This window comes from Microtus pennsylvanicus, chromosome 4, assembly GCF_037038515.1.
Source record: "Microtus pennsylvanicus isolate mMicPen1 chromosome 4, mMicPen1.hap1, whole genome shotgun sequence".
Classification (NCBI taxonomy): Eukaryota; Metazoa; Chordata; class Mammalia; order Rodentia; family Cricetidae; genus Microtus; species Microtus pennsylvanicus.
Genome location: NC_134582.1, coordinates 97,275,022 through 97,302,896, shown reverse-complemented (window position 1 = coordinate 97,302,896; position 27,875 = coordinate 97,275,022). Strand labels below are relative to the sequence as shown.

Below are 27,875 nucleotides of genomic sequence, written 5' to 3'. Positions count from 1 at the left end.
ACAATTCAACAGAACTGCCATATACGGGCTGCCCCTTCATGCTTCAGCATTGCCAGGGTACAAATTTCAATTTGTTTCAAACAAGTGGGTCAGTCTCAAAATCATGTGGCCCAAGAGCTTCAAAACCTTGTAGGTAAGTAAGTAGTCAATGATGATCTTGAACTCCCAATCCAGGATTACTGACATATCCTACCATACCTCAAGTCCTGTTCGGATCCTACTTTTGATTCTTTTGAGCAGATAATCAAGTGAAACTTGATCAACAGAAGAACATAATGATTCCCTGTTTAATTTTTAAGGAGCCTCTCAGTTGCCTTCCATAGAAGCTGCACAATTTTATACCTCACCAACACTGAATTAGTCTCTTTACCTGCCACCAACTCTTGCCACTCTGATTTTAGCCATAATAGTTCCTAATAACTAGCATGCCTTTCCGCATGATATTTGTGTAAGTTTGGGGGAAAGTAGGTCAAGTCTACCCATTTCTGAGTTGGACTGTTTGGTTTTTCACTTTTATCTGAGTGTTTTGTTTTTTCCTGGAAATAGCAGGAAGTATTGTATATTACTTACTTTGCTATTGCCGTGATAAAATGTCATGACCAATGGTGACTTGTAGAACAACAAGTCTATTTTGGCTTATGGTTCCAGAGAAAATAAGAATCTACCATGACAAGGAAGCATATGGCAGCAAAAAGCAGGCATGATGACAGGAGCAGGGACCTGGGAGTTCACATCTTCAATCACAGAAGTGGGCAAGGCTATATAATCTCAAAGCCTATCCCAGTGTTATACTCCCTCAGCAAGGCTGCACCTCCCCATAACCTCTCCAAACAGCATCACCAAACGGAAACCAAATATTCAAATACCAGAGACTAAGGGGGTACATTTCTCATTCAAACCAATACATCCTGCCTCCAGAAAGTTGTTTTGGAGATGGTCAGCCAAGAGAATGATGACACAAGCCTCCTTGTCTTTGGAGTCCATTATGAAGAACAGTTTAACCCAAAATCTTTTACTGAAGGGAGGATGCTGGAGATTAAACTCCAGGCCTTACACATGCTAAGTACATGTTGTACCACTGATCTCCTCCACCCAAGGTCCCCTAGAATCATATATTATACCCACTATATATACACACACACACACACACACACACACACACACACACACGTGTGTGTGTGTGTGTGCCATCTTTCTTACTTTTCTGAGCCAACCTGTGCCTCTAGTTGGAAGACTGAGGTACCCAACTGGCCTTATTTATAGTTGAGAAAATTGCAGTGATGCAGTGACATCCCCTTGAATTCCCCAGTGCCCTTCATCTTATCAGCCTCACTAGCTAAAAAGGAAATCTTGGTATGCAGGAAGGCTAGCTGAGAAGGCACCACTCAAATTTTTCCTTATGGTTCCTTTTCCAGGAGTTCTTCTATAGCTGCCTGCATGGAAAGTTCAAGTCCTTCCAGAAAACGAAAAAAAAAAAAAGCGCTGGTTTGGCATTGTGTGTGGTTTATACCAGAAAGCCCACTTCTCCAGAGGTTGGCTCGCCCTCTGAGAAGCTGTTGTTCAGATGTGTTTGTGAAGAACTCTGAGGCCTACAGTTGGTATCCTGACCTCAGCTCTATCTTCCATTCCTCCCCTGGCTTTTTCTCTTCCAGAGTCTTACAATCACCAAGAAGAGTGACAGTACCTGAAACTCCAGTCTACTATATCAAATCAGAGAACCCATCTCTTCCAACATGGCAGGTAATAACCTGTTATGGGGTGTTAGACATTTAGCCAGAAATTGTATCATTTGTTATTAGAAATTCCAAGCAATATAGATGCATATATGAACCCTCCTGGTTTATGACATGGATCATTGTGTGTAATTATTTTCTTTCATATTTTTTACTTTGCCCATTTCAACCTCCTCCTGAAAAAGTGGGGCATATGCCTATCCTGCCTTTGTCAGAAACCATGCTTGGGACAAAAAATTCTCAAAAAAGGGAGAACTGAGGAAATGGGCTTTTTAGACTAACCTTTGATTCCATCTTTACCTTTCTCCTCCTTTTGCAGTACTGGCACCACATGCCCCAGAAGCACATGTCCTATCACCGAGTCACACTTCCAGTGCTTCTGTGTCTGCTTATTACATATATGCACACAGCAGGGACACATACCTAATTTTACAACTCACTTTTTTTACACAGTAATATGTAACATTGTAATTGTTTCACTTTAAACATGCAGAGTTACCATTTTACAAGTTATAATGTAGATTTGGGTTTTCCTTTGCTTTTGCAATATTTATTTATTTATACATGCCAGAAAAGGACTCTGCTAAGCTTTATTTTGTCATTTTGTCCCTCGTACCTATCTTTGGATTTTTCACCCCTGGTACTACTGATATTTGAGACCAGATCTGTTGTGAGGGTGCCATCTTATAGCATTTTTAGCACACTGTCTCTGGGCTGTACCCATTAGATGCTAGATGCACTCCATCCACCGCCAGTGATGATAATTAGAAATATCCCCATCTTTGACAACTGTGCCTGTGACTGGTAACTTTGCCCCTAATTGAGAAACACTGATGTAGGTATTTCATTTATATTCATTCTTTTGGCAAGCCCTTCAAGTACAGTTCCTTTATAACACTGGAGCATTAGAAAGTGAAATAAAACCTAATAATTAATCCAACCCATGGAATTCAACCTTTACACTCAGATGAATGCCCTGAAATTGTTTGCTTCATGCTAACATTTGTTTTCTGTTCAGGGTCCTAGACTAGAAAGTTCAAATCAAGAGTTTAACATCTTAGTGGCAGAGAGACTGTCAGTAAAGTGCCCGCCAAATGCACACGAGACCTGAGTTCAGATTTCTAGCACCCACACAAAAGCCAGGCAGAGGATCACGCATCTGTAATCTCGGCACGCAGAAAGAGGTATCCCTGGAGCTCTCTGTCCTGCCAATCTAGCCAAATAGTTCAATAAGGGACTATTTCGAAAATAAGGTAGAAAGCCACTGAAAAGGACACCTGACACAGACCTCTGCACAGACCTCTGGCCTATATACACATGTGCACATAGGTGTACTCACATTCCAAGAGTTTTACTGTATATGTGTGTGTATGTATGTGTGCACATATGCAGGTGCACTTGTATGTGTGGGTCCATGAGAAGGCCAAAGGTTGATACTGGCTATCTTCCTCACTTATTCTCCATCTGATTTTTAAAAGTTATTTTTATTATGTATATGAGTGTGTGTCTATGTGTCTATGTACTGCATGCATGTCTTGTACCCACAGAAGTCAGAAGACGGCATTGGATTTCCTGCAACTACAGTACAAATGATTGTGAGTGGAACCCAGGAGCTCTGGAAGTGCAGTCACTATTCCATCTTTCTAGTCCCCTCAACCTTATGTTTTTAAATACAGGGTCTGTAATGGAATCTGCAGCACACTGATTCACCTAGAGTGGTTAGCCACCGAGCTCCTGGTATATATGCACATAAGCTGACACTGTTGGCTTTTTGGCTGGGTACTAGAATCCAAATTCAGATCCTCAGGCTTATTCATGATAGAGGCAGTGTCTTCATGGCCGGCTCTTATAATCTTCTTGTCTCAGTGTCACCGCCAAAAGATAGGATCTACATGGTTCTGTCTCCCTCAAGAGACTAGGCTCTGGTTCCTCCTATTTTATTTAAGGGTCAGGTGTCCATGTACCTGGGGGAGATGAAAGCAGAATACACCAGTCTGAAAGTTGCCATTATTGCTGCCTGCCGATGTAGGCATAAGATATTAATTCCTTTTAATTTTGTATTATTTTCTGTTATAGAGAAAGACTAAAATTTGTCATAGAGGCTATCAAAACTGAAGCAGGCTTTTAAAAGATTTTAGTTGTATGTTTTTTAAGGTAAAGGCTGACTATCTCAATCCAAAGATACAGTTCTGAGCACATGATTACCAAATCTCCAGAATAAAAAAAAAGTGGGTTTTTGAGCATTTATAATTTTGAATTTTAAAGTTTGAGGTGTTTGACTTATAAAGTCTATACAAATGTTTCAAAGTCTGAAAAAAAAGCCAAATTCCAAATCATTTCTGGTCCCAAGCATTTAAAAAATAAGAGCTACTCAATTTATATTAATAAGCCCAAGTTATAGCATACTCTAATAGCACTAAAATATGCATTATTTTATCACCCATTAAAAAATTGCTGATTTACAGCCGGGCAGTGGTGGCGCATGCCTTTAATCCCAGCCCTTGGGAGGCAGAGGCAGGCGGATCTCTGTGAGTTCGAGGCCAGCCTGGTCTACAAGAGCTAGTTCCAGGACAGGCACCAAAGCTACAGAGAAACCCTGTCTCAAAAAACCAAAAAAAAAAAAAATTGCTGATTCATTTGGTTCAATGCAGTTATGTTCCTATACATCACTTTTGCGCTAGCCATCATCAGGTTTTAACAGAAAGATGTGCTCTTCAAAGAAAACATTTTTTCCCTTGATACAGGGAAGAAAGTGCTCATCATCTATGCACACCAAGAACCCACGTCCCTCAATGGGTCCCTGAAGAATGTGGCTGTTGAAGAACTGAGCGAGCAAGGATGTACAGTTACTGTGTCTGACTTATATGCCATGAACTTTGAGCCAAGGGCCACAAGAAATGATATCACTGGTGAGTCCATGGGGTAAATCATCTGTCTTAAAATTTTCTGTGTTTTGGCTGGATGGTGGTGGTGCATGCCTTTAACCCCAGCACTCAGGAGGCAGGGGCAGGCGGATCTCTGTGAGTTTGAGGCCAGGCTGGCCTATAGGAGCTAGTTCCAGGAAAAGCTCCAAAGCTACAGAGAAACCCTGTCTTGAAAAAAACTGTTAACAATATCTAACTGCTGCCTCATGACCTCAAGTCTCAGGTCAAAGAGTCCTGATGCCAGTCTCTGTCATCTCTGTCCCCCAGCACCCAATTCTTCTGCTCCCATGGTAGTGAGGTTTCTTTTTTGTTGTTGTTTGTTTGTTTTGCCCCACAGGTTTCTTTTAATAGAAAGATTAATCTATTTTTATTATGTGCATGTCGATGTGAGAGTAGGTGCATAGGGATGTGGTTGTCTGCAGAGGCCAGAAGTGAGCATTGGATACTCTGGAGCTAGAGTTACAGGCAGCTGCGAGCCTTTGGACATTTGTGATAGGACCTGAATCTGGGTCATCTACAAAAACGAGTATGTGTAACCTCTCCAGCCCCATTTTCTGTATTTTCAGAGATATCTGTGCTAATAGGCAAGTATGAGGGTAGCATTAGTCTGCTTCCTCATCTCTCACAGAACACTTAACCAGCTTGAGCAGAGATTTTTCTGGGCTTGCAGTTCTAGGACAGTGGCTGGATCATTGATGTAGTAGCTTGTAAGTACCTGAGAACTTGAGCACAATGAAACTAATTCTGGGGAAACAGCTTCTTATCATTTGAACATTTCCATAAGATCAGGCTGTAGGCAAGCCAGTAGGGCATTGTCTTAATTAGCAACTGGGGTGGGGGGGAAACACGTGTGGGTTGGTCCACCCCTGTGCTGCTGGTCCTGTGTTTTATAAGAAAGCAAGCCAAGCAAGCTATAAGTAGGAAGCCAGTGATCAGCACCCATCCATGGCCTCTGCATCAGCTCCTGACTCTAGATTCCTGCCATTTGAATTCCTGTCCTGATTTCCTCCAATGATGAACAGTGATATGGAAGTATAAGTCATATAAACCCTTTCTTCCCAAAGTTGATTTGGTCCTGATGTTTCATCACAGCAGTAGTAAACCTAACTATGATAGAATTTGGTACCAGGAGTGGGATGCCATGTTGTTTTAAAGAGGATTGTGGAAGGACTTTGGAACTTTGGGTGAAAAAAAGCCACTGAATGTTCAAAGCTTGGTGAGCTCTTCTGTCAAAGCATGGAAGAAAAAAAGGTTGAAAGAAATGCAGACAATGAAGACCTGGGTTGGGAAGTTCCAGATGGAAGTTTGAGAGTTACTTAGACTATTGGGGTCATTATGTATTTACTATTTTGAATTAAGATTCCATAGTTTTGGCCAGCTGGGGCTGAAGAGTCAGCCTATAAGTGCATACAGGTGCCCGAGGAGGCTGGAAGAGGGTATCAGAACTCCTGGAATTGGAGTTAAAGGAGGTTATGACCTGGGTGTTGGAAACCAAATCCTGATCCTCTTCAAGAGTACCAAGTGCACTCAATGACTGAGCCATCTCTCCACCACACCCTTTTTTAATACATAGTTCAGGCTGGGGATATATCAAAATAACCAAATACTTGATAAGCATGTGCAAAACTAGTACTATTATCTCTTAATAAACAGCAGCACAGGGACTAAGAAAATAGAAAGTAGGATAGGGAATTATAATTTTTAAGCTAGTAAAATAATACATACCTCATGCCAAAAATACGGATGATAAGATTGAAAGTGTCAGCAAATACTATACCATTTAAATCCATCCACCAATTTTATTATGTGCAGGAAGTGTCAGAACTAGTTCCCTTGGATACTGAAGACACTGTAAGTGCAAAAAACCTAAGTGGATTTGGGCTGCACGTAATGTGGTGGCCACACCCCATCTGATAACCTCTCCAGTACATCCTGACCTCTTCCCTGTAGTAGTTACAGCCTAAGGGTAAAATAGAATGCAAAGAAATGCTCAGCTTTTTTCAGTTATGATATTATTGAATGACTGATCCACTTTCCATTGAGATTCTTGCATCTCAGAGGTCTTGAGTTTGCACCCTCTAGTCTTGATCCTATACAATTGGGGTCACATTTGAGTCTTAGGCCACACTAACTGCAGGCTACTTCTGCTACTTGGGACTCATATGGCACTAAGTACCTAGCCTTTCACAAGTCTTGGCTTCCTCTCTACTAAATCAGGAATTACAGTGATCTCATGGTTGTTAGGAAGAGAGGAAAAGTGACCAGTGTAGAGCACAGCTCCTGGCAGATGGGAAGTACTTCTCCCAGCCTTCTCTATCCTTAGCCTGGTCTCAAACCCGATCAGGTCACAGCAAACCCCCAAAGCTTTCAGGAGACCAGACCATACAGCAGTTTTTAGAAAGCTAGGACAAGCTAAGAACACTCACCTAGGACTGAGAAATTAACCTCTTCCTTCCTAGGTGCCCTCTCTAATCCTGAAGTCTTCAGATATGGGATAGAAATCTATGAAGCCTACAAGAAGACAGCTCTGCCCAGTGACATACTTGAGGAGCAGAGAAAGGTGAAAGAAGCTGATCTAGTGATATTTCAGGTTTGTTTTTTCTTATATTAATGATTAGATTCATCCTATGAATAAACACTTGAACATTACATTTGGAACTAGTGTTTTTTAACTATGTTTGTAGTTATTTGAAATACCTTTCCTGTTACAAGTCTAATTAGAATACTTTCCTACTTTGATAAAGAGATTCTTTTTAAAATATATCTATTTATTTATTATGTATACAATATTCTGTCTGTGTGTATGCCTGCAAGCCAGAAGAGGGCACCAGACCTCATTACAGATGGTTGTGAGCCACCATGTGGTTGCTGGGAATTGAACTCAAGACCTTTGGAAAAGTAGGCAATGCTCTTACCCTCTGAGCCATCTCTCCAGCCCCAATAAAGAGATTCATTCTTTTTTTAAAAATATTTATTTATTAATTATGTATACAATGTTCTGTCTGTGTGTATGCCTGCAGGCCAGAAGAGGACACCAGACCTCATTACAGATGGTTGTGAGCCACCATCTGGTTGCTGGGAATTGAACTCAAGACCTTTGGAAAAGTAGGCAATGCTCTTACCCTCTGAGCCATCTCTCCAGCCCCAATAAAGAGATTCATTCTTTTTTTAAAAATATTTATTTATTAATTATGTATACAATGTTCTGTCTGTGTGTATGCATGCAGGCCAGAAGAGGACACCAGACCTCATTACAGATGGTTGTGAGCCACCATCTGGTTGCTGGGAATTGAACTCAGGACCTTTGGAAGAGCAGGCAATGCTCTTAACCTCTGAGCCATCTCTCCAGCCCCAATAAAGAGATTCTTATAATCAGTGTTACTCACAACCCTAAGTCAGTATCAACCAAAAATTATCATTGGCCCAGTGGTCCCAGAAGCATCAGAATAATGGCAGTCTTTCTGCTTTCATCCTCCCAAGGCCCCTGTCCCAGACATGCCAGCTAGCTGGGAACCAGATTTCTCTGCACAATTGTTTATCAAGGCAGTTTAGGCCAACTCTTGCATTAAATTCCTTACCATTAACAGCACAACCTTGTTTCCATCCTCTAATTAGCTACTACATACATACTAATGAGCACACACACACACACACACACACACACACACACACACAGACACCGCAGATTGGTATATATATCCGCTACAGAAGGAACTAGCCCTATAGACTGACTTCCAGAAGCACTAACTCAATCTGGCCACTCCTACCAGCACTGGACAGGGTACAATTAACATATATCCATAATCTAGGCAGTCAGGTAAGTGTGTGATTCCAAAGAATTGTTGCACTGTTGGAAATCCAAGTCAACTCAACAGGAAGAGGGGCTAAGTATATAAGGGCTCTGCTCACTTGAGTCCTCTGAGCAAGAACAACCATGGCAGCACTTCTGGAGTGTTTTGCTTTCCCCAGATTTCCATCATGCAAGGACTTCACTAATCAAAAGTCTGTTTTCTTGCCTATCTTAGTTTGTGTTACTATTGCTGTGATGAAACACCATGACCAAAAGCCAGGTTGGGGAGGAAAGGGTGTATTTGGCTTACACTTCCACATTCATAGTCCACCACAGAAGGAAGGCAGGATAGGAACTCAAACAGGGTGAGAACCTGGAGGCAGATGATGATGCAGAGGCCATGGAGTATTACTTCCTGGCTTGCTCAGTCTTTCTTACAGAATCCAGGATCACCAGCCCATGGTGGCATCACCTACAATGGGCTGAGACCTTTACATCAATTACTAATTAAGAAAATGCCCCACAGGCTTGCCTGCAGCATGATCATATGGAAGCATTTTCTTAATTAGGCTCCCTCCTCTCAGATGACTTTAGCTGTGTCAAGTTGGCATAAAACTTCCTCACTGCCTACTCTGTGGCTAGCATAAGGAACTGTCATCAGGAGACAGTCACCACAATAGCAACTCAACCATAGTCAGCTCTACCCTTCATCCCACTGTGCCCATGTAGTGCCCCACCTTTGCCTGTTGGATGTCCTGGGAGGAGAGGTCAGTGGGACTAAAGTATGAATCCTGAGACAGAGCAGTTTCTGCTTGTTATTCCATCCCCAGTTCCCACTATACTGGTTCAGCGTTCCAGCAATCCTAAAAGGCTGGATGGACAGGGTGCTGTGCCAAGGGTTTGCCTTCGACATTCCAGGCTTTTATGACTCTGGTTTTCTCAAGGTATGTTCTCTGGGGATAAGGATCAGTATGAATCATTCCAGGGGGAGGAAGGTGAGGGCATCTATCAACTTATATTTCTAGTTTGCATATTTGTATAAGGTAAGTAAATATTTATTAAGCACTTAATGTATGCACAGCACACTTCATGGATGATAAGTACACCCTTTTTTAAACTCAGAGCTTTTTGATAGCGAGGGATATGCATCTACACTAATCTTCACACGGGCAAAAGAAGTATGGGGCTGGGTACTGAGCAAGCGTGAAATGGGTAATGGCATGAAGTACCGGTACTGTTTTCAGCCCCAGCCTTGACTGGTCTTATACTAGTTTACACTTTTGGGATCCACATGCCCACACTGATTCAGGGGATAATCACAAACCTCCTGTATTTTAGGAGAGGGAGTGGGAAACCTGCTAGGTACCATGCATAGTATCTGCAAATGTCTTACTGAGAGAACTTCCTACTAAGCAAATGGCTTTAAATTCTAAAAACTTCAAAACTTACGTGTTTATGAGGAAAATGACTCAAGTAACGAAGATACTGGCCTTCATTGCATGATCATCCTGTGTGAGATTCACTCACTTTCCCATCAGCCCTGAGGTCAGTATCTCAGTTCTCTTGGGGTCTCTGAAACCTAGTTTCCTCCAGAAGTCTTACATGTTAGAAGTTTGATATTCACTTATCCCTTTGCTGCTTGCTCTGTCCCCATCCCTGTTAGGGAATTAGCTGTCACCTTTAGATGGCTCTTTGGGACATGGGGGGATTATATTTGTCTACCTGGAATGAACCTGACTTTAGTTAGTCCCTTCTAACCACCATAAACTTCTGTATAACATCACAGGAGCACTGTTTTCTGCTCTGGCAGCCACATGATGCATTTCCTCTCTTCCCTGCCTGCAGGGTAAATTAGCCCTCCTTTCCTTGACCACTGGAGGTACAGCTGAGATGTACACAAAAGCAGGTGTCAGTGGAGATTTCCGGTACTTCCTATGGCCACTCCAGGTAAACAGGCCTTGTGGGCCCTCTCTGCTTTCCTGACACGCTGAACTCTCCCCCTCTCCACTGCACCTAACACACACATACACCATGTAAGCTTGACACTCCATTTGACTCCCAACTAGATAGAGAAAATAATAACATTTTATCCTTATTTTATTTTTTAAATCAGTAGCAGTTTAAAGGTTGGCCAAGAAGACAGACAAACAATTTTGATAATGCTTGACCCAAAGTAAAGCCAAACCTGGTTATCCTGTTGTTTGCTTTATGAGGATTGTAATAGCCCTGAGGTAGCACCAGGTATGTGGGTATAAATGATGAGCAACACCAAGGCCTGGAGAGCCCTCCCCAGACTTACAATGCTCTATGAAGCTAGCACCACCATTAGCCTTGGTTAGAGGTACTGTAGACCCCGTGATCTGAACAGCTTCACTTGGGCCTCTAACACCCTCGACAGAAGAGTGACTAAAGAACAGCCATCTACTAAGAAGGGTGATGGCAGAGGGAGTTCCAGCAGGCTAGGATATCCATATTCATGGAACTCCCCAGTGAGGGAAAGAGAACAAGAGGCAGACTTCAGTGCAAAGACTCCTAGGAGACCTGGGAAGCTAAATGGATGTGCTCTTCCATATGGTGAGGAGAGATACCTGTCTAGGTGTGAGGAAGGCTGGTACCTAATAGCTTGAGTGATTGCTTTGGCGAATGTAGACATTATGGACACAAGATGCAGGTATGAGTCTGTGGTACAACAAGTACTGAGTGTACACAAAGCCTTGAGTTTGAGCTCCAGCTCCCCATAAACTAGCTGTGGTAGTGCATACCCATAATCACCACTTGGGAGGTGGAGGCGGGAGGTTCAGGGTCATCCTCAGCTACCTGAGATATAAGATATAAGAGGCCCACCTGAGATATAAGAGTCCTTGTCTCAAAATAATAAATAAAAACAGGGAATTGTCCTTTTTCTTTCTAGGTTCAGAATCTTACTCCCTGTTTCTATTGAGATGTTAGCATTTTTAACTGATTTGTCAGCTCTCTGTGTTAGTGAATTATCCTATTATATGTTTGCAAAACAGTAAGAGTTTCTTTTATATGGATATAGTTAAGTTCACTCCTTGTCTTTGTTGTTTGCTCTCGAGTGAGTTACAGATGTATATATGTGTGTGCGAATGCACTTGCCCATGCATATGTGAATACTACAGGTCAATTTCAAGTATCTTCCTTGATCACTTTCCACCTTATTTTTTGAGATCACATCTCTCACTGTTCCTGGTGCTTTCTGATTTGGCTAGCCTGGGTGGCCAGTGAGCCCTGGGATCTGCCTATCTTTGTCCCTCTCCCCACATATACTGGGGTTACAGATCCATGCTGCCACACCCAGCTTTTTTGATTGCTAGGGTTCAGAACTCAGGGCCTTATCCTTGCACAGCAAGCATTTAACCATCTGTACCGTCTCCCTAGCCCACTGTTATCCTTTTAAATTCAGTCACCTAAAAGTTCCTTTTGTATTTGTGACAGCTACTGTTCTCTCCCTGTCCCCTGCTTCCACCTAGTCCATTTGTTGAGTTCTTCTACTGATATAATTGATGTTTTAAGATTTAATTTATTTTTTAAATTATACTATTTGTTGTAGCAGAGGAGAGATGTCCATGCCACAGCATCCCATGGAGATCAGAGGACAATTTTCAAAAGTTGATTATCTTCTTCTACCATGTGGGTCCTGAGGATCAAACTTAGGTCATCACAGACTTGGCAGCCTGTACCCTTAGCCACTGAAACATTTTTATTTTTATAAAACCCCATAAATTATTTTTATAAAAATTTATTTTATGTGTTTTATGTGTTTAGTTTTATGTGTGTTTTGCCTGCATGCACATGTGTGCAGTGCCCACTGAGAACAGAAGGGAGTGTTTGAACCTCTGGGACTGGAGTTACAGAGAGGTGTGAACTACCATGTGGGTTCAGTAACCAAACTCTGGTTACCAACAAGAGCAGAAAGTGCTCTCAACTGTTGGGCTACTTCTCCAGCCTCCAATAGTGTATTTGAAAGAGCTGATTTCCAATAAATGAAATCATGTTGTCTGGAGAAAGTAATGTAAAAACATGTATGTAGGTTTTTGTCCTCTAGCTCCACCTCTAAGTAATGCTTGGATAAGGGTGTAAGTTTTGAAGAGCATCATGCAGAAGACAAAGTGACATTTCCAGGGAGAAGCTAGGCTCTTTTTGAAAGATGATTACGATTAGTGGATTAGTGCTGCTCCATTAAGGGCAATTACAAGCTGTGAGCATCCGTCTCTGAAGGCTAGCCATTCTCATACATATCACTGACTAAAAATATGTACTTTACCCCAGTTTATAACAACATGTAGTAGAAGAAAATGTAAACAATATAAAATATTTTTAAAGTCCACTTAAATCTACACCTCCAGAAAGAATTACTTGTAATTTATTTCCTAGTAGCCTAGATAGATCCTTACATAAAAATGTTTACTACTTGTTTATTGTTGTTGTACATAAATGGTATAAAATAAATACTGCTTAAAATTTGTTTCAATTAACAAGTAGGGTCAACAACTTTCTACAGCAGTACATCATAGCTAAAATAACCTCTCGGTACATAGCATTCAAAGTAGAAGAATTTGACAAATCCATCAAAACTGTAATGTTTAGTGATGGACTCATTAGTTAAGATCTGTCTTAAATTCCAGCTGCCAGGTCTTCTGCTTATGAAGCACTCTGTCCTGCAGCTATCCAGAAATGGGTTGTTTTCAGTTTCTTTGTAGCATCTATTTCATGATTTTTGAAGGCTTCTTTATTCTAAATTTAGTAATTTAACTGAGTGTACATAAAGAGCGTGGTTATGATCAGTTCTTTCCTTTCTGTCTTCAGCATGGTATACTGCACTTCTGTGGATTTAAAGTCCTTGCCCCACAGATCAGTTTTGGTATTGACAGTTCATCAGAAGAAGAAAGAAAAGTGATGGTGGAATCATGGGCCCAGCGGCTGAAGAACATCTGGAAGGAAGAGCCTATCCACTGCACACCACCTTGGTACTTCCAAGAGTAACATTTTGTGCTCTGAGTACAGCTAACAAGCAGCACAGTGAGAGACCTAAAGCATGAGCAAGAGAGGTGGTGCTGTGTCCAGAGATGTAGTTACCAGTGCCCACCAATGAGTGTCCTCAGTTACATGCAATTAGATCAGACATTTCAATAAACAGCTTGATGCACTGTGTTCATTCTGCCTGGTCATTATTCACTCATTCTTCATTTCTTTAATATTTCCCTAAAATCTCTCATTATTCTCAGCCTTCATATATAGTTTTCTAAACATGGAGGTAGATTTGTTTGTTGTTTCATTTTGTTTAACTTGACTGTTTCCCCCCACACACAAGAAAGATGAACCCATTTATACTAATGTTTTAGTGCTAAATTTTTAAATTTTTTTGCTAAATTTTTATTTACCTCTGTCTCTTTTTTGCCTTGGGGGTTATTATTGATGTTTTAATTAAGTAGTAGTCTAACTTTTTATTATTAAATATATACAGTAAGGGGTTTTTATCATTTAGTACATCAAAGCCTTTGATAGTATTCTACCACTGTTCACAGAGTGTTATATGAATAACAGTTAATGGTGACCCTGAAAAGTAGGCATAAATATATGAAGACATTTCCTACCCCTCATTGTCATCACTACTGAAGACAAATTTAAAGGACTGAAAAAGTAGATAATCTGATCTAGACCTTAAGAGAAAAATGAAGATATTTCAAAAATTAAAAAATATAGTTTTCAATGACTGTACATTAATAAAGAAATTTCTTTAAATTATGTATCTTTTTAGAAGGACAATAATGCAAGAAAAAAGAAAGGCCAAAATGCAGTGGACATGGGGAACAAGGACAGTGGGGAAAGTGCTGGCTCTAAGCAAATGATGAGTATGAAATAATAATCTGGTCATTTCCCAGTGTGGCAGCTGGAGAGGAGAAAGAGTTTATTTTTGCTTATGGCTCCAGAGAGAGAAAAAGAGTCTATAATGGCGAGAAAGGCATGGAATGCCTGAAGGAGATGGTTAATCACATACACATGCAGGAAGTAAAGAAAGCAAGCAGAAAGGGGACAAGACTATAAACCCTCATAGAAAGTTTGAACCTACAAAGATTCTATAATTTTCCAAACAGTACCACCAACTGGGGAGCAAGTTTTCAAATATATGAGCCCATGGGGAGATTTCACATCCAAACCACCACACCCATCAGAATACAGTAAGTGGCTACCATAAAGACCATGAAGTGTGACTTCTTTTCCTTTTAAGTTTATTCAACACAAAGCAATCTCCAGCTTCACTGAGGTAGCTGGGGATGTCCATGAACAAAGATGCCTCTAAACTGGAATTCATTTGCTGAGCCAGCCCCAGCCTCAGTTTTCTTGTCAGCCCCAGAGGGTACAACACTCCTGTAGGTGCCTCTGTCTCCTCTCCTGTGAATCTTGAAGGTTGCTTACCCTCTAGAGTCTAGAGAACCCAGTAGTTTTCAACCTTTGGCAAACCTCTATCTAGGAAAATATTTACATTATAATTCATAACAGTAACAAAAGTATAGTTATAAAGTAGCAATGAATACAATTTTACAGTTGGGGGTCATGAGAGCCATGTGGACATATGCAGTCTGTGCCACTGCCTGATGCCTTGGTGATGTCCTTGGGCTTTGTTGTCTCAGGGCACCATGCTGATGTAAGGGACACTGAGGACCATGAGTGGGTCAGTGGTCCTAAAAATAGCCAAGGACCGTGTTGATGCCTATGGTCCATTTTACCACTGAAGCTCATGTGGATGCCCATGGTTTGAGCTGCTGCCTGCAAGTCATGCTAACATTTATGTGTGCAGAAGGCCTGGCCCCACCACTCAATAGCACATCTGCATTCACACATGTGTATACATACATACATACATGCTAAATAAATAAAATAAACGCCAGTTCTGCTTCAGACTGGCCTGTCCTGAAATTATATTTTTGTGTCAAAGCCATAAATCCTAGTTTGGCCTGAGCTGAGATCCCTTGAAAGATTAGGGAAACTCCTTGGACAGTAGACTAATGCAATAGAACAGAAGATCCAGAAATAAGCCCAAGCAACTACAGCCACTTGATGCTGGACAAAGAAAAAGAGGGAAATTCAGCCTCTGATATCCACATGTAGAAGAACAAAACTGTATCTTCATCTCTCACCATGCAGCTTAAATTGTATTAAAGACCTGAAACTATGGAACTACTAAGAGAAACTATCAAGATAAAGGCACAGAGGCTGGAGAGATGATGGTTCAGCAGTTCGGAGCTAGTACTGCTCTTAGGGAGGATCCAAGATCACTTCCTAGCACCCATTTGAGCAGGTCACAGCCACCTATAAACCACTGTACCTTCGGCTCCAGGAGATCTAACACCTCTGCCCTCCACAGACACCTGCACACATACTCACACTTTACTTTAACTCTTAAAGAATTTAGACATAACAGCTTTCTGAATAAGATTTCAACAGCTCCAGAAATGACAAGACATGGATTCCAAAAACAAGACTTGTGCCATTTATCTGTTAAGGGCATTTGGTCCATAATGTGCCTTGGGCTACAAAAGAGCTCCCCAGAGCAAACAAGTGTGACAGACATTCCTAAATACTTGGGGCTGTGCATCTGCTGCCCTCTGGTATCAGTCTGAAGGGAGCCTCAGGTACATCTACTATAGGCTAAAGAGGGTAGAGCAGGGCTACAAATAACACTTACTTCAATAGGCACCTGTACACATTTAAGTAATGGGTTTCCTTTCTGCAGCTGTATGTCCTGGTATTCAACCTTTCCTTACCTCTGAGACAGCAACCACAACTGGGCCTTTGGTGATCAATGATATTTATTATAAGCTAGTTCTAATCAGAGAAATGAAACCAAAACTAAAAATAAGATGATGCCCCCAAAATAATCAAAATCCACACCTCAGAAAAAAATTAATAGCTACCTAATAGTGCCTTCTAAGGAGATGCTCCAAAATTTGACCAATTGAATCCTTTTGGATAGAGCCAAAGTCAAGCCTTGTACACAGTTCCCTATGTCAAATGACACCTAGGTCAGTGGTTCTCAACCCTTTATGAGGGTCAAACAACCCTTTTACCAGGATTACCTACGATAACTGGAAAGCACAGATATCTACATTACAATCCATAACAGTAGCAAAATTACAGTTATGAAGTAGAAATGAAAATAATTTTATGGTTGGGGATCACCACAACATGAGGAACTATGTTAAAAGGTTGCAGCATTAGGAAAGTTGAGAACCACTGCCCTAAGCAATTTGGTGAGAAATACTGAGTCCAATATCAGACCCTAAACAAAGTACAGGTAAAGGGTAGGGAACACAGGTGGGGAAAAAAAAACATTGATTGATCAAGGAAGAAAATCTGTTCTACTTAGAGGATGAAATTGAAGAATTGAGGAGCATCAGACTTTCACCACAAGAAACTTCCTCCTCAAATTTTCTACCACAATTTGAACCTGCCACAATAAAAAAATCAGAAACTGTAGGTATTGAATTACAGGGAAAACATATTCCATATATTTTTGTCCTTACATTGAGAAGAGATTCCTTTTTAGTAACTGGTACTTAATTTTCTCTCAAGAACATTTAAAGTGCTATTTATCCATGGGCGTGATTTCTAACCAGTTCTTTCCTACCTTTGTTACTTCCAGAGGGAGCTGTAAGTTCAGCATGGGACTCAGGCCAGTCCAAGAATACCGTACTTCTGTGACTCTAGCTTCTGAGGCTGCATCTTAACAAAGGAAAAAGCAATAGTATCAGGGTGAGACCAGAGGCCACAGACTTCTGAAGAGAAAAGCCATTCACCACATGTCTCTTGGTATTTTGAGCAATATTCAACACATTGAATTAGCTGCTAAAACATATAGAGTTGTCTAGAAACAGTACAACTGTCAGTTATAAGTGTACTGCCTGCCAGCTACCCATCTACATTAATACATACTCTAAAAGCAAGTAGAAATTTAGTATCCTTCATTTGGTGAGGATTCTGGAGGGACAGGAAGAAAAGACCCTAAGTAAGTTCCAGCACATGTGGGATCTGCTATGTGGAATAAGGATCTCTAAGGAGCCTTCCCAGCCACCAACCTGGACCTAAACAAACCTAACTTCAGCCACTTTCTCTGTAGATAAGCCTTAATGACACCTTTGTTCTTCTGGGTCAGAGGGGTGAGCAGACATACCACAACCCTTACACCCCTTGGTCCCTGAGCCTTTTCAGAATGCTGCCTGCACTTCCCATGGTGGCCTATTACTTTCCATACCACTCTAGACCAGTGACAGTCTTAACAAACCTACTATTGGCTGAGCCACACATTCTTCAGCCTACAGGATACTTGATCTAGGGTGTATTCACTATATATCCTATCCAAAACATAAAAATGCTTTACTCAGGAAATAATGGCTTGATGTCTCAAGTATTTAAACAAGTGATTGTACTTGTTGTCCTTTGTGTCATGTTACAGCAATCTTTTGCTTTCTCCCTACTCCCCCCTTTTGTACTGGGGTATAAAAGCATATGGAAAATAAATATTGGCGGATTCAGTATTCACTCCTCCAAGTACTATCCTATGTCTCTGTATTTCTTTTGTATTTCTGTCTATTCTGCCTAACATTTCTAATCCATGCACCCCTACCCTGAAACATAAGAACCCATCATGGCTGGACCACGACAAATGTAACCCCAAAGTGTGGCTTACAACAATGTCTCAGTGCCAACTGACAAAAGGTGGATTTGTGATGGTTAATACTGTCACCTTGACACCTCTATCCCTACCCATGAGGGTTTTTTTCAGAGGTTTAACTGAAGAATAAAAGGTTCCCCTTAAATGTGGGCAGTACCACCCTATGGTCTATGCTCTCGGACTTAAAAGAAGAAAACTGAGTACCAGCATTCATCTCTCTGTGCTTCCTAACTACAGATGCAAAGCGACCAGACACCTATATCACTGCCACTATGACTTCCCTGCCACCGTGGATTATATTTTCTCAAATTCTGAGGCAAAATAACCCTTCATGTTATGATATACTCAATCACTCTGAGTAAAAATGTGCTGCTGTAGTATTCTGATTTAGTTTAATAGAGCTGAATGGCCAATAGCTAGGCAGGAGAGGATAGGTGGGATTTTCAGGAAGAGAGGGGAACTCAGGAGATGAATCCAGTTGTGGGAGAGATGCTAGCAAGACACAGCAGGGTGGAGGGGTCAGATTACAGAATGGAGGCGAGGTAAAAAGCCAGATGGCCGAATGTAGATTAATAGAAACAGGTTAATTTAAGTAATAAGAGCTAGTTGGGAACAATCTTAAGCTAAAGGCCAAACTTTCATAATTAATGATAAATTCCTCTATCATTATTTGAGGACTGGTGGTCCAAAGAAAGCTCAATAAGAAAGCCCAACTACATTTGCCATCCAACGTGCAGCATGTACACAGAAGCAAGGTTCCTGTAGGAGGTCCTGCTATGCAGCTGAGAACTTGAATGGTGCACTACTAGACAGAATGGGACACTAGACAGAAACACCTCCAGCGCAGGCCCAACAGTTTCCCAGACCTGAGCAGGTAAATGCAGCTCCAAGGTAGTAAGGCTTGGCAATCATGAACCTGAAGGGGGTGGAGCCAGTTGCCAACGTCATATGCTAAGCTGAGCTAAGTGGGGTAGTTTAGTAGTTTAAGGTTTGGCTCACACAGTCAGAGCAATGCTGCAGTCATGGGGGAGAAAAGAGCCAGGTCTAGGCCAAGACAACCTTTGAACAAATATAGTATGTTTGAAAATATACTTAGGTGCCAAAGAAAGAAAAATAATGGGTATAAACAGTCATAGGGAAAAAAAGTTTAACAATAATAAAGTCTTTAAAGAAAGAGTAAAATAATATTAAGAGAATAAGCTATATAAGGATGGGAAATACACAGGGCATCTGAATCCTGTTGGATGCTTGACTTTGAATTTTTTAAATGCTAATGAACAAATAATGGCAGCTGCTGTGATTGTGGGGGAAATACATAACCTATATGTTTTAAGGATGTCTGACAATAAGAATGGAAGTCAGAAAATGTGATACATAGGGGACGAGGTTATGTCTTTGTTTCCACGGGAAACAAAAAGCTATGAATTCTTCAAAATTAATAAATATCAGATTTGACTTGGGATGACACCCTGAAAATCTTGACTACAGACATGAAGGAAGAAACTAAGATAAATTAAAAGAGAGGTGACATATATGCTGATGCCTCTACTATAGGAACAGCTCTTAGTCTGGATGATATATAACCTTGTTGGCTATAGAGTCCTCCAGACCTATTAAATACCATTCTTTCATATGACATGGATGAAGATTTATATTACAGTTTGGTTATGCAGTCAAAATGGAATTATAAAGTTGACAGGTGTCTTTTACCTGCTCAAACATAGAACAGAGAATACCTGATTTGTGCACATCTCACATTCCATGTTTGTGCTAATGCAGATATGTGTGTTACCTTTACAAGTTTGTGTGTTTTCAGAAAAAAGGACCAGACATCAATGAGGACAAGTAGCCCAGGTGATCCAGTCTCTCAGAATACCTCTGTTGCAGTTCCTTCAAAAATCTGCATCCAGAACAGCTTCAAAGCTGCTAAGTAAGATGGTCCAGTCTCATAGGCTACTCCAGCCAGGACTTCAGATAATCCCTGCACTTTCCCATCACACCAAGCCTGGACAACAGCTAGCTCTCCTAGGACATGACCATTACCTCAATTTTCTCAGAGCCACTTAAAGAAGCCATCACCCTGAGACAACAGGAATTAATTTTAAGAATACAACATCACATTACCAAGAGGTGGGATGGGTGATTTGGGGCTGTTCAATTGGTTATGGGTATTTATAATTATTTATAGGGTTTTGTTTGTAAGTTGTTATTTGTCATGGTCAGGGAAGAAACAAAGTAAAGAAGGCAAAATTCAGGGATCTTTTTCTAAAAAGATTTAAAGATGGGAAATATGGGAATAATAGGATAAATGGGTAGATTATTGAATCTACTTTTAAACTAAAAAGTAACTACCTCACATATTTTATGTTGGTATGGATTTTTATATATTGAAACAAATTTAAGGTTATTTTTGTTAGAACATACTGTATATATGTTTCTACTCTTAAGGTACTGTACCTTTGTAACAGCTCATTAAAAAATATAATGTAAAGTTCTAGTTCTTGAAAACTATTAAGGATAAATTAAAAATGCAGGTTAGTAGTTAATCCTTTATAATAATCAAACCTGTAGCTGTGTTAAGGTTAAACATATATTTTAGGTAGATAGGTGGTCTTCAAACACTTCAGAGATCTACAGAATATGGCATTTAAGATGTTATAATAACATAAGACTTTCCATGACAGTGAGACATGTCTACTCCTGACAGCACCAATCTACTTCCAAGACGATGATGGGCATCAAAGAACTTCCATATGGAGTTTGCTCCACTGGACAAGAAACTACCCTTACCTCAACTCCTGACAATTTCCTCAACTGCTGTCCAAACTGGACAAACGGGATACAATAGAACAAAGGGGTAACTTACAGAATAGAAAAAAGATTTTCACCAACTACATCTGACAGAGAACTAACATCCAAAAAATATTAAGAGCTCAACAAACTAAATAATCCAATTTTTAAAAATGGGGTTCAGATCTAAAAATTCTCAATAGAGGAATCCCAAATGGTTGAGAAATACTTCAAGAAATGGACAACATCCTCAGCCATCAGGGAAATGCAAATCAAAACTACTTTGTGATTCCATCTTACACCTGCCAGAATGGCTGTAGGTTTGCTTTCCATTCTTGTCTATTTTTCAAAGGAAGCACAGTCTCAAGGAGTGACTGGAGTCCCACAACAGTGTTTAGTCTTTCTTTCTATAAACTCTAAATTAGCTGGATTAAGAACCAAATAAATTGTTCCTTGGATTTTCTTTCAATCACCAGTTGTGGTTTGAATGAAAATGGTCCCCAGAGGCCCTTTAGGAGTAGCACTATTAGGAGGTGTGGCCTTGTTGGAGGAAGTAAGTCACTGGGAATGGGCTTTGATGTTTCAGAAGGTCAAGCCAGTCCCAGTGTCTCTCTTTTCCTGCTACCTGACAATTCAGATGTAGAACTCTTAGCTACCTCTCCGGCTCAGTGTCTGCCCGCATACTGCTATGCTTCCCACCATGATGATAACGTAAGCCAACCCCAATTAAATATTTCCTTATAAGAGCTGAAATGGTCATGACTATAGAAATTCTGCAGTCACAAACAGAGCCCACAAAAACTGAAACCTTGAAGACGTAAAACTTTTCAATTTGACAAGGGCTTGAACCATATCTTCCTGCTTTCCTCTTTTTTCCTCTATCTTAGCTCCAAACAGGGTGAACTTATGGAAGCAAGTGACAGTAGGCAGCAAAAGCCCCAGTTTTCTGCATGCAGACTGGAAATATAAGTCTCCTAGAAGCAGAAAGTACTAGGTAGACCACCAGGAGGAAGAAAAACAAGCAGAGGAAAGCAGCACTATAAAGTTTATATTGATATCTAGGATCATTTCAGAGCTTCATCTGTATGGAACTGACCTAAATCAGTATGCCAAAGACACTGAGAATTAAAAAAAAAAAAACAAAAAACAAAAGTAGTATTTGGGCCACTGAATAAATATGCCCATGGAAAACAAAGATCAAACCTGTGTGGCCTGACACTCACCATGTTGGTAGCTAGATAAACAAAACGAACAGCATTCCTCATAGATATTGACTAGCACCCAGCCCTACCTAACAACCAAAAGAATCCATAATGAAATCCAAAATCATTTGGCTTTCAAAGTGCCAGTAAGTCTCAACCTGCATGGAAAGAAACAAATCAAAGATTCTAACCCAGATATTAAGTAGATATTACTCATCTCTTAACAGTAGTTCTGGGTCTTCTTTTCTGATATTTGTACAGAAGAGTATACTTACATGATAGACTTTAAAACAGAAACTTTACAATACATTCATTATAGCAGTTATAAAAGTGCAACAATAAAAGATCTTTGTCCTTGTAAGATGTGACTTAAACAATAGCTTAGTAAAATGTGTGAAGATGAATGGTGTAGGAGGTCCTTCTTTGTGTTGCATTCATTGGTTAATAAAGAAACTGCTTTGGGCCTGTTAGGGTAGAACTTAGGTAGGCAGAGAAGACAGAACTGAATTCTGGGAGGAAGAAAGGCAGATAGGGGAGACCCACCATGGAGCCACCAGAGTCAGACATGCTGAATCTTTCCCACATGGTGATATACAGATTAATAGAAATGGGTTAAATCAAGATATGAGAGTGAGCCAATAAGAGGCTAGAGATAATGGGCCAAGCAGTGATTTAATTAATACAATTTCTGTGTGGTTATTTCGGGGCTAAGCTAGCCAGGCACCGGAAAGAACAAGCAGCCCCTCCCTACAACAGATAAAGCGTAAGATAAAGACAACATGAGCATAGCAAAATGTCCACAACTTTGAGCAGGGTATTTATTAACTGCACTATTTCTGAAACAAGCCTTAGGAAGTTCTCCACAATTTTATGGTCTCTTTTTTCATCCCAGTCCCGGGTTACCATAGATCTTTCTGTAATGCCCAATAGATAAAATATTAATACTATACAATTTTCCATCTTTTGTGTCTGACTTCTTTTGGTTAGCAGAGTGCTCCTGAGAGTCATCCATGTTAAATGTATTAGTGGAATCAATCGGTTTGAAAATGTTAGAATTTTAAACATAAAATTATTGAAAAATATCATGAGCCAACTGGATCCAATTGACAGTTATGGAGCATTCTACCCAGCAAAACAGAATTACCCAGTTTCCAGGTACATGTGCACCATTCATCCTGAGTCACAGCCAACTAAAATTGGAATTACACAAAATACGTTCTACTTTAATACAAAACTAAACTAGAAACCAATGAAAAGAGAATGGAAGCCTGAATGGCGGTGCACATCTTTAATCTCAGAACCCAGAAGGCAGAGGCAGGTAAATCTCTGAGTTCAAGGTCAGCCAGGTTTACTTTGTAAGACCCTGTCTCAAAAGAAAAAAAAAACACTAAATACTAGGAAAGTAAATAATATCAATGAATTATGGGTCAGAAAAAGTCTTAATACTATTTTAATTGAGTAAATGTAGAAATTAAGCATATGAAAACATCTGAGATGTGAGTAAAAAAGACTAAAGGAAGTTACAGCATTAAAATGTTTTTATTAGAAAAAAAGTCTTAAAACAACAAACTAGACTAAGACACTAACAAATAAGGAAAAGGACAGGGCCACCACAAGCAGAAGAAAATAATAAAGATAGTAGAAGTCAGCTGGGCAGTGATGGTACAAGCCTATAATCCCAGCACTTGGGAGACAGGCAGACAGATCTCTGTGAGTTCAAGGCTAGCCTGCTCTACAGAGTTAGTTCCAGGACAGCCAGGGCTACACAAAGAAACCCTGACTCAAAAAACAAAAACAAGCAAACAAAAACAAAACAAATAAAAAGAGAGTAGAAGTCAATGAACCTGAAAATAGAAAATGAAATACTAACTTTTTAAGAGATCAGAAGTTTTGATAAATCCCTAGAAAGACAAAGCAAATGAGAGAGAGAGAGAAAGAAAGAAAGAGAGAGAGAAAGAAAGAGAGAGAGAGAGAGAGAGACAGAGACAGAGACAGAGAGAGAGAGAGGGATTACCAATATAATAGTACCTCCTTATTGGTGGGGTATACATCTCAAGTGCCTAGTTAATGCTTGAGGTAGCAGAGAACTACTGGCTCTCCCTTCCTCTCTCAAGTTAACTTATAATTTGTGAAGTTAGGTCTAGTAAGATGTTCACAGTAATAAAACCTAACAACACACATAAAGGCACATCATCAGCTTCCCTAATTCTGAGATCTCAAGTCTAAGAATGAACCATTACCAGCAACATGAGATCTTCAGCTTATAGACCCACACCAGACTTTTCAGTCTCTCTAATTTTAGTCCGGTTACCCTTTTCTTTAAAAAAAAAAAAATCTATCCCCACCCTCCTATTTGGTTCTGCCACTCTGGAGTGCCCAGACCAATGCATGCCATGACAGGCATCCATGTAGTCAGATGAAATGGTTTCAGTCTGTTAAGAAAAAAAAAAATCCCCTGTGCTTTACTTATATATCCCTCTTCATTGTAAACTCTTGTCAGCCACTGGCCTTACAGAATCTCCATAGCTTTCCTCATTGAGGATGTCATATTTGCAATCATATTGTGTAGGTTTTTTTTTTAAAGACCGACTTCTCTTACTTAGAGATATACAAAAAAACACCCCGAATTCTTTAATTCTAGAATTCATTCTAGTGCCAAGTAGTATTCCATTTACTATAGCTATTGAAAAGTAACTCATTTGCTTCCAAGTTTGGGCAATTATGAAAAGCTGCTGCAAAAATTCAGATACAGGGCTGGGAGAGATGGTTCAGAGGTTGTTCCTGCAAAGGACTTGTCATCCATTAACTCCAGTTCCAGGAGATCCGATGCCCTCCTCTGACCTGCATGGGCACCAGGCACTAAAGCAATGCACAAACATGCCATCAAAACACTCATATATATATATATATATATATATATATATATATATATATATATATATATATATATATATATATAAATAAACCATTTAAAATTAATTCAGATACAGGGGCTGGAGATATGAGTCGGTTGCTAAAAAGCACAACTGCTCTTACAGAGGACCGGCTTCATTCGCAGACCTACATTGGACAGCTCACCTCTAACTCCAGCTCCAAGGGACCTGTTCTATGGCCTCTGGACACTCATGTATACATACTCAAAAAAAAAAAAACTTAAAAGAAAAACCAAACCACAACTTTGATACAGGGATCTGGGGAATACAGTTCCTTCAGCAAGCATGCAAACATAATGAACCTGAAATTAATTCCCAGAACCCGTGTAAAAAACCTGACCATGGCGACACTCCTGAAGCTAATGCCAGAGATGCAAAACCACGCAGGTTTCTGGGCTCACTAGTCAACTAGCTTAGCCTATTCCACAAGCTAAAAGTGAAGCCTTAACTGCTTTAAAAAAAAAGCGCATGGTAGAGAGCTACTGAATTGGACTTACTACCTTCACATGTGTGCAGCTTTGCGTGCGCGCACACCCTCAAATAAACAAAAAATAAAAAATAAAAACAACTTAGGTCCATGTGTCTGCACATTAGACTTATGTTCAAGTGGGTACTACCAGTGTGTGAAACTGCTAAGTCATACAGTAACCATTTAGATGTTTTGCATTCGCGGATGTTGGGAATTTTGGACATTTCATAAGTATTTTACATCAAAGCTGAGTTTCCCATAATGCCCTATGACATTGAGTATCTTTTTAATGCTTATCTGCATGGCGCGGTATCTGTTAAAAGGGATGCGATTTTCTTAGGGTGGTGATTGTGTATGCTTCAGTAAGACTTCTTTGTGTCTTTTGTAATCCTCTCTCGACTAATTATCTTTTGACAATAAGTGATGGTTGTATTATGGTGCAACTGCTTAATGACACCATTAGTGACACTTATTCTTTTTTTTCTTGAGATTTCACAATTACCATTTTAGAGGGCTACAAAAATAATCACATTTCTTCCTCGACAGCCCGCCGTGGCAGAGGAACGATTTAGCCAGCTCTCGATCGCCGAGGTCGCACACGGTGCTTTCCTGCGGGCCAGGCTGACTCCGCCCTGACAGCAGCTATGGACACCTCTTGACAGGCTCTCTCAGAATCACCCGGAAAGCAAGGCGAATCCAGGCTCGTCGTGCGAACGCGGCCGCGGTCCGCCAGTTCCCGCCCACGTTCACCGCCCCGGGGCGTGAGCAGAGGCGGAGACAGAGGCCGACACAGCCTAGCGCCGCCCAGCATAAGGAGCGCCGGTCGAGGAGGACGCGCAGCCCCCGGAGCAGCCTCGGGAGCGCAGGTGGCGGGAGCGCGGGTGTCGGTGCCGCTCACCTCCCGGGGGTCGAACCTCCGTGCGAAACCTTCGGAGGAGCGCGGTGTTCGCGGCGCCAGGCCGCGGGGAGCCCGGGCGTGGCTGGGCGCCGCTGCAGCGCCGAACTCGGTCGCATCCTCGGCGGGGCCCGGTGCCGTCCTGGCCCGGCAGCCACGGAGAGGCGCAGCCCCTGGCGCCCACCGCCCGTCCTTCCTCACCTGGGCCGGGGTGCTCGGCCTCGGAAAACGAAAGTAACTCTGGGATTGACGCTGCGGTAAGTGGGCGCGGAGGCAGAGGCCGGGACCGCGGCTTGTTTCCTCAACAGCCGGCCCCCCGGAAGGGGCGGGGCCCGCACGGTTCTAGTGCGTGGGCCAGGGGGCGGGGCTCGTTTCCGGAAGCGATGTGATGAGCGGGCCGCCAGCGCACCCGGAAGTCGGAAGGCGCGGGTCTTGCTGTCAGCCGTCTAGCGGGAAGTTGGACCCTTTTTTCCCCTTTTTGAGATAGTTTTTGCTCAAGTCGAGACAGAAAGTGGACATCTGCGCCGTGGTCACGGCTATGGAGGGGCAGTACGACAGGTGTTTCTCTCTTATTATTCTTTTGGTAGGGGCGATGGGTTGTTGAAGTGGTAGTGATCCAGCAAGGTTACGTGAATGTTCCTGGATCTACCAACCCTTCACAGGGTCGATTGCTGTTGTACTTGGGGTAGCAGGAGGTTTGCGGAGCAATCAGTAGCTTTGATCATTTACTCAGAGGTGAGCTAGCAAATAAGGAGTGATCCACGACCTCAGCGAGAGAACGGGGTCAAACGTCCATGGCTTCTCCGGACTTTTATGGATTGCTGCAGACCCTCTCTGGGTTATGAAGAAGCTAAGCCACCTCCTCTTCACCTTAAGTGTTGGACAGAGCCTCCTGAGGATGGATGGTGCCGTCCAGGGTGGCTCATTTTTTGTCTCTTGCAGGTCATTTGATTTCTTGCATATTTATTTGGGCCAGAGTGAAGCTGCTTTATTCAAGAAATTCCACAAAAGCCCTTTACTCTGTATCAAGCTGTTAATTCTTTCTTAACACACGAAAACTCATTGGCAGTGTGAACGTTGAGATGTAACAACTTAGTCATGTAATTTTGTCGCCACTGGAAAGACGCTGCTGAGGCTCTGTTGTATACTGAAAATGAAGACTAGTCTTGTTTAGAATGAAATTTTATTTTGTTTGTATTAATGGCAAAGTAGCAGTAATGATTATCAACTTTAATTTTCATTTTTCTCTTTCTTTCCTGTTTTGATCCTCATACATAATGTTAAGCCTTCAGGACTGTATTAAGAAAGATGCCTAAGGTAACAACTTACAAACTAGGCATGGTACCGCTACTTATTAATTCATGATATGTTGATACCACCTGAAGAATCTGGGAATTGAATCAAAAGTGTAGTAGCTTCCCACACTTTGGACAGTATTCTGCCAG

General features: G+C 41.2%; 4 protein-coding genes across 15 annotated transcripts in view; 2 read left to right on the top strand and 2 right to left on the bottom strand.

Moving 5' to 3' along the window:
* Positions 1 to 17,150, top strand: part of Nqo2 (N-ribosyldihydronicotinamide:quinone dehydrogenase 2) — a 19,823-nt gene extending 2,673 nt beyond the window's left edge. For 3 of the 6 annotated variants that reach the window (XM_075969937.1, XM_075969933.1, XM_075969936.1), the window contains exons 2-7: positions 1,653 to 1,740; positions 4,478 to 4,642; positions 7,117 to 7,247; positions 9,278 to 9,391; positions 10,293 to 10,394; positions 13,275 to 17,150. In XM_075969937.1, the coding sequence (XP_075826052.1) occupies positions 1,734 to 1,740; positions 4,478 to 4,642; positions 7,117 to 7,247; positions 9,278 to 9,391; positions 10,293 to 10,394; positions 13,275 to 13,451 (696 nt within the window). In that variant the 5' untranslated portion in view covers positions 1,653 to 1,733 and the 3' untranslated portion in view covers positions 13,452 to 17,150. The other 3 variants (XM_075969935.1, XM_075969934.1, XM_075969938.1) reach the window with 3 other exon arrangements.
* The window catches only part of LOC142848200 (serpin B6), a 65,362-nt gene extending 48,168 nt beyond the window's left edge, over positions 1 to 17,194 (bottom strand). Inside the window, exon 1 of the mRNA XM_075969931.1 lies at positions 17,098 to 17,194. The gene's annotated coding sequence lies outside the window, so the exon portion shown is untranslated. The remainder of the gene's footprint in view (positions 1 to 17,097) is intronic.
* On the bottom strand, positions 17,128 to 27,770 carry LOC142849044 (uncharacterized). Its single transcript, XM_075971160.1, has 4 exons — positions 27,760 to 27,770; positions 26,840 to 26,966; positions 26,066 to 26,772; positions 17,128 to 17,186 (listed from the first exon to the last, which is right to left on the bottom strand). Exons 1-3 carry the CDS (start codon positions 27,768 to 27,770, stop codon positions 26,104 to 26,106), a joined length of 807 nt encoding a protein of 268 aa, XP_075827275.1. The 3' UTR covers positions 17,128 to 17,186; positions 26,066 to 26,103.
* Positions 26,552 to 27,875, top strand: part of Ripk1 (receptor interacting serine/threonine kinase 1) — a 31,814-nt gene continuing 30,490 nt past the window's right edge. For 2 of the 7 annotated variants that reach the window (XM_075969922.1, XM_075969923.1), the window contains exons 1-2: positions 26,801 to 26,988; positions 27,716 to 27,875. The gene's annotated coding sequence lies outside the window, so the exon portion shown is untranslated. Of the gene's footprint in view, positions 26,688 to 26,800; positions 26,989 to 27,715 lie in introns of those variants that run through there. The other 5 variants (XM_075969927.1, XM_075969921.1, XM_075969925.1 and 2 more) reach the window with 3 other exon arrangements.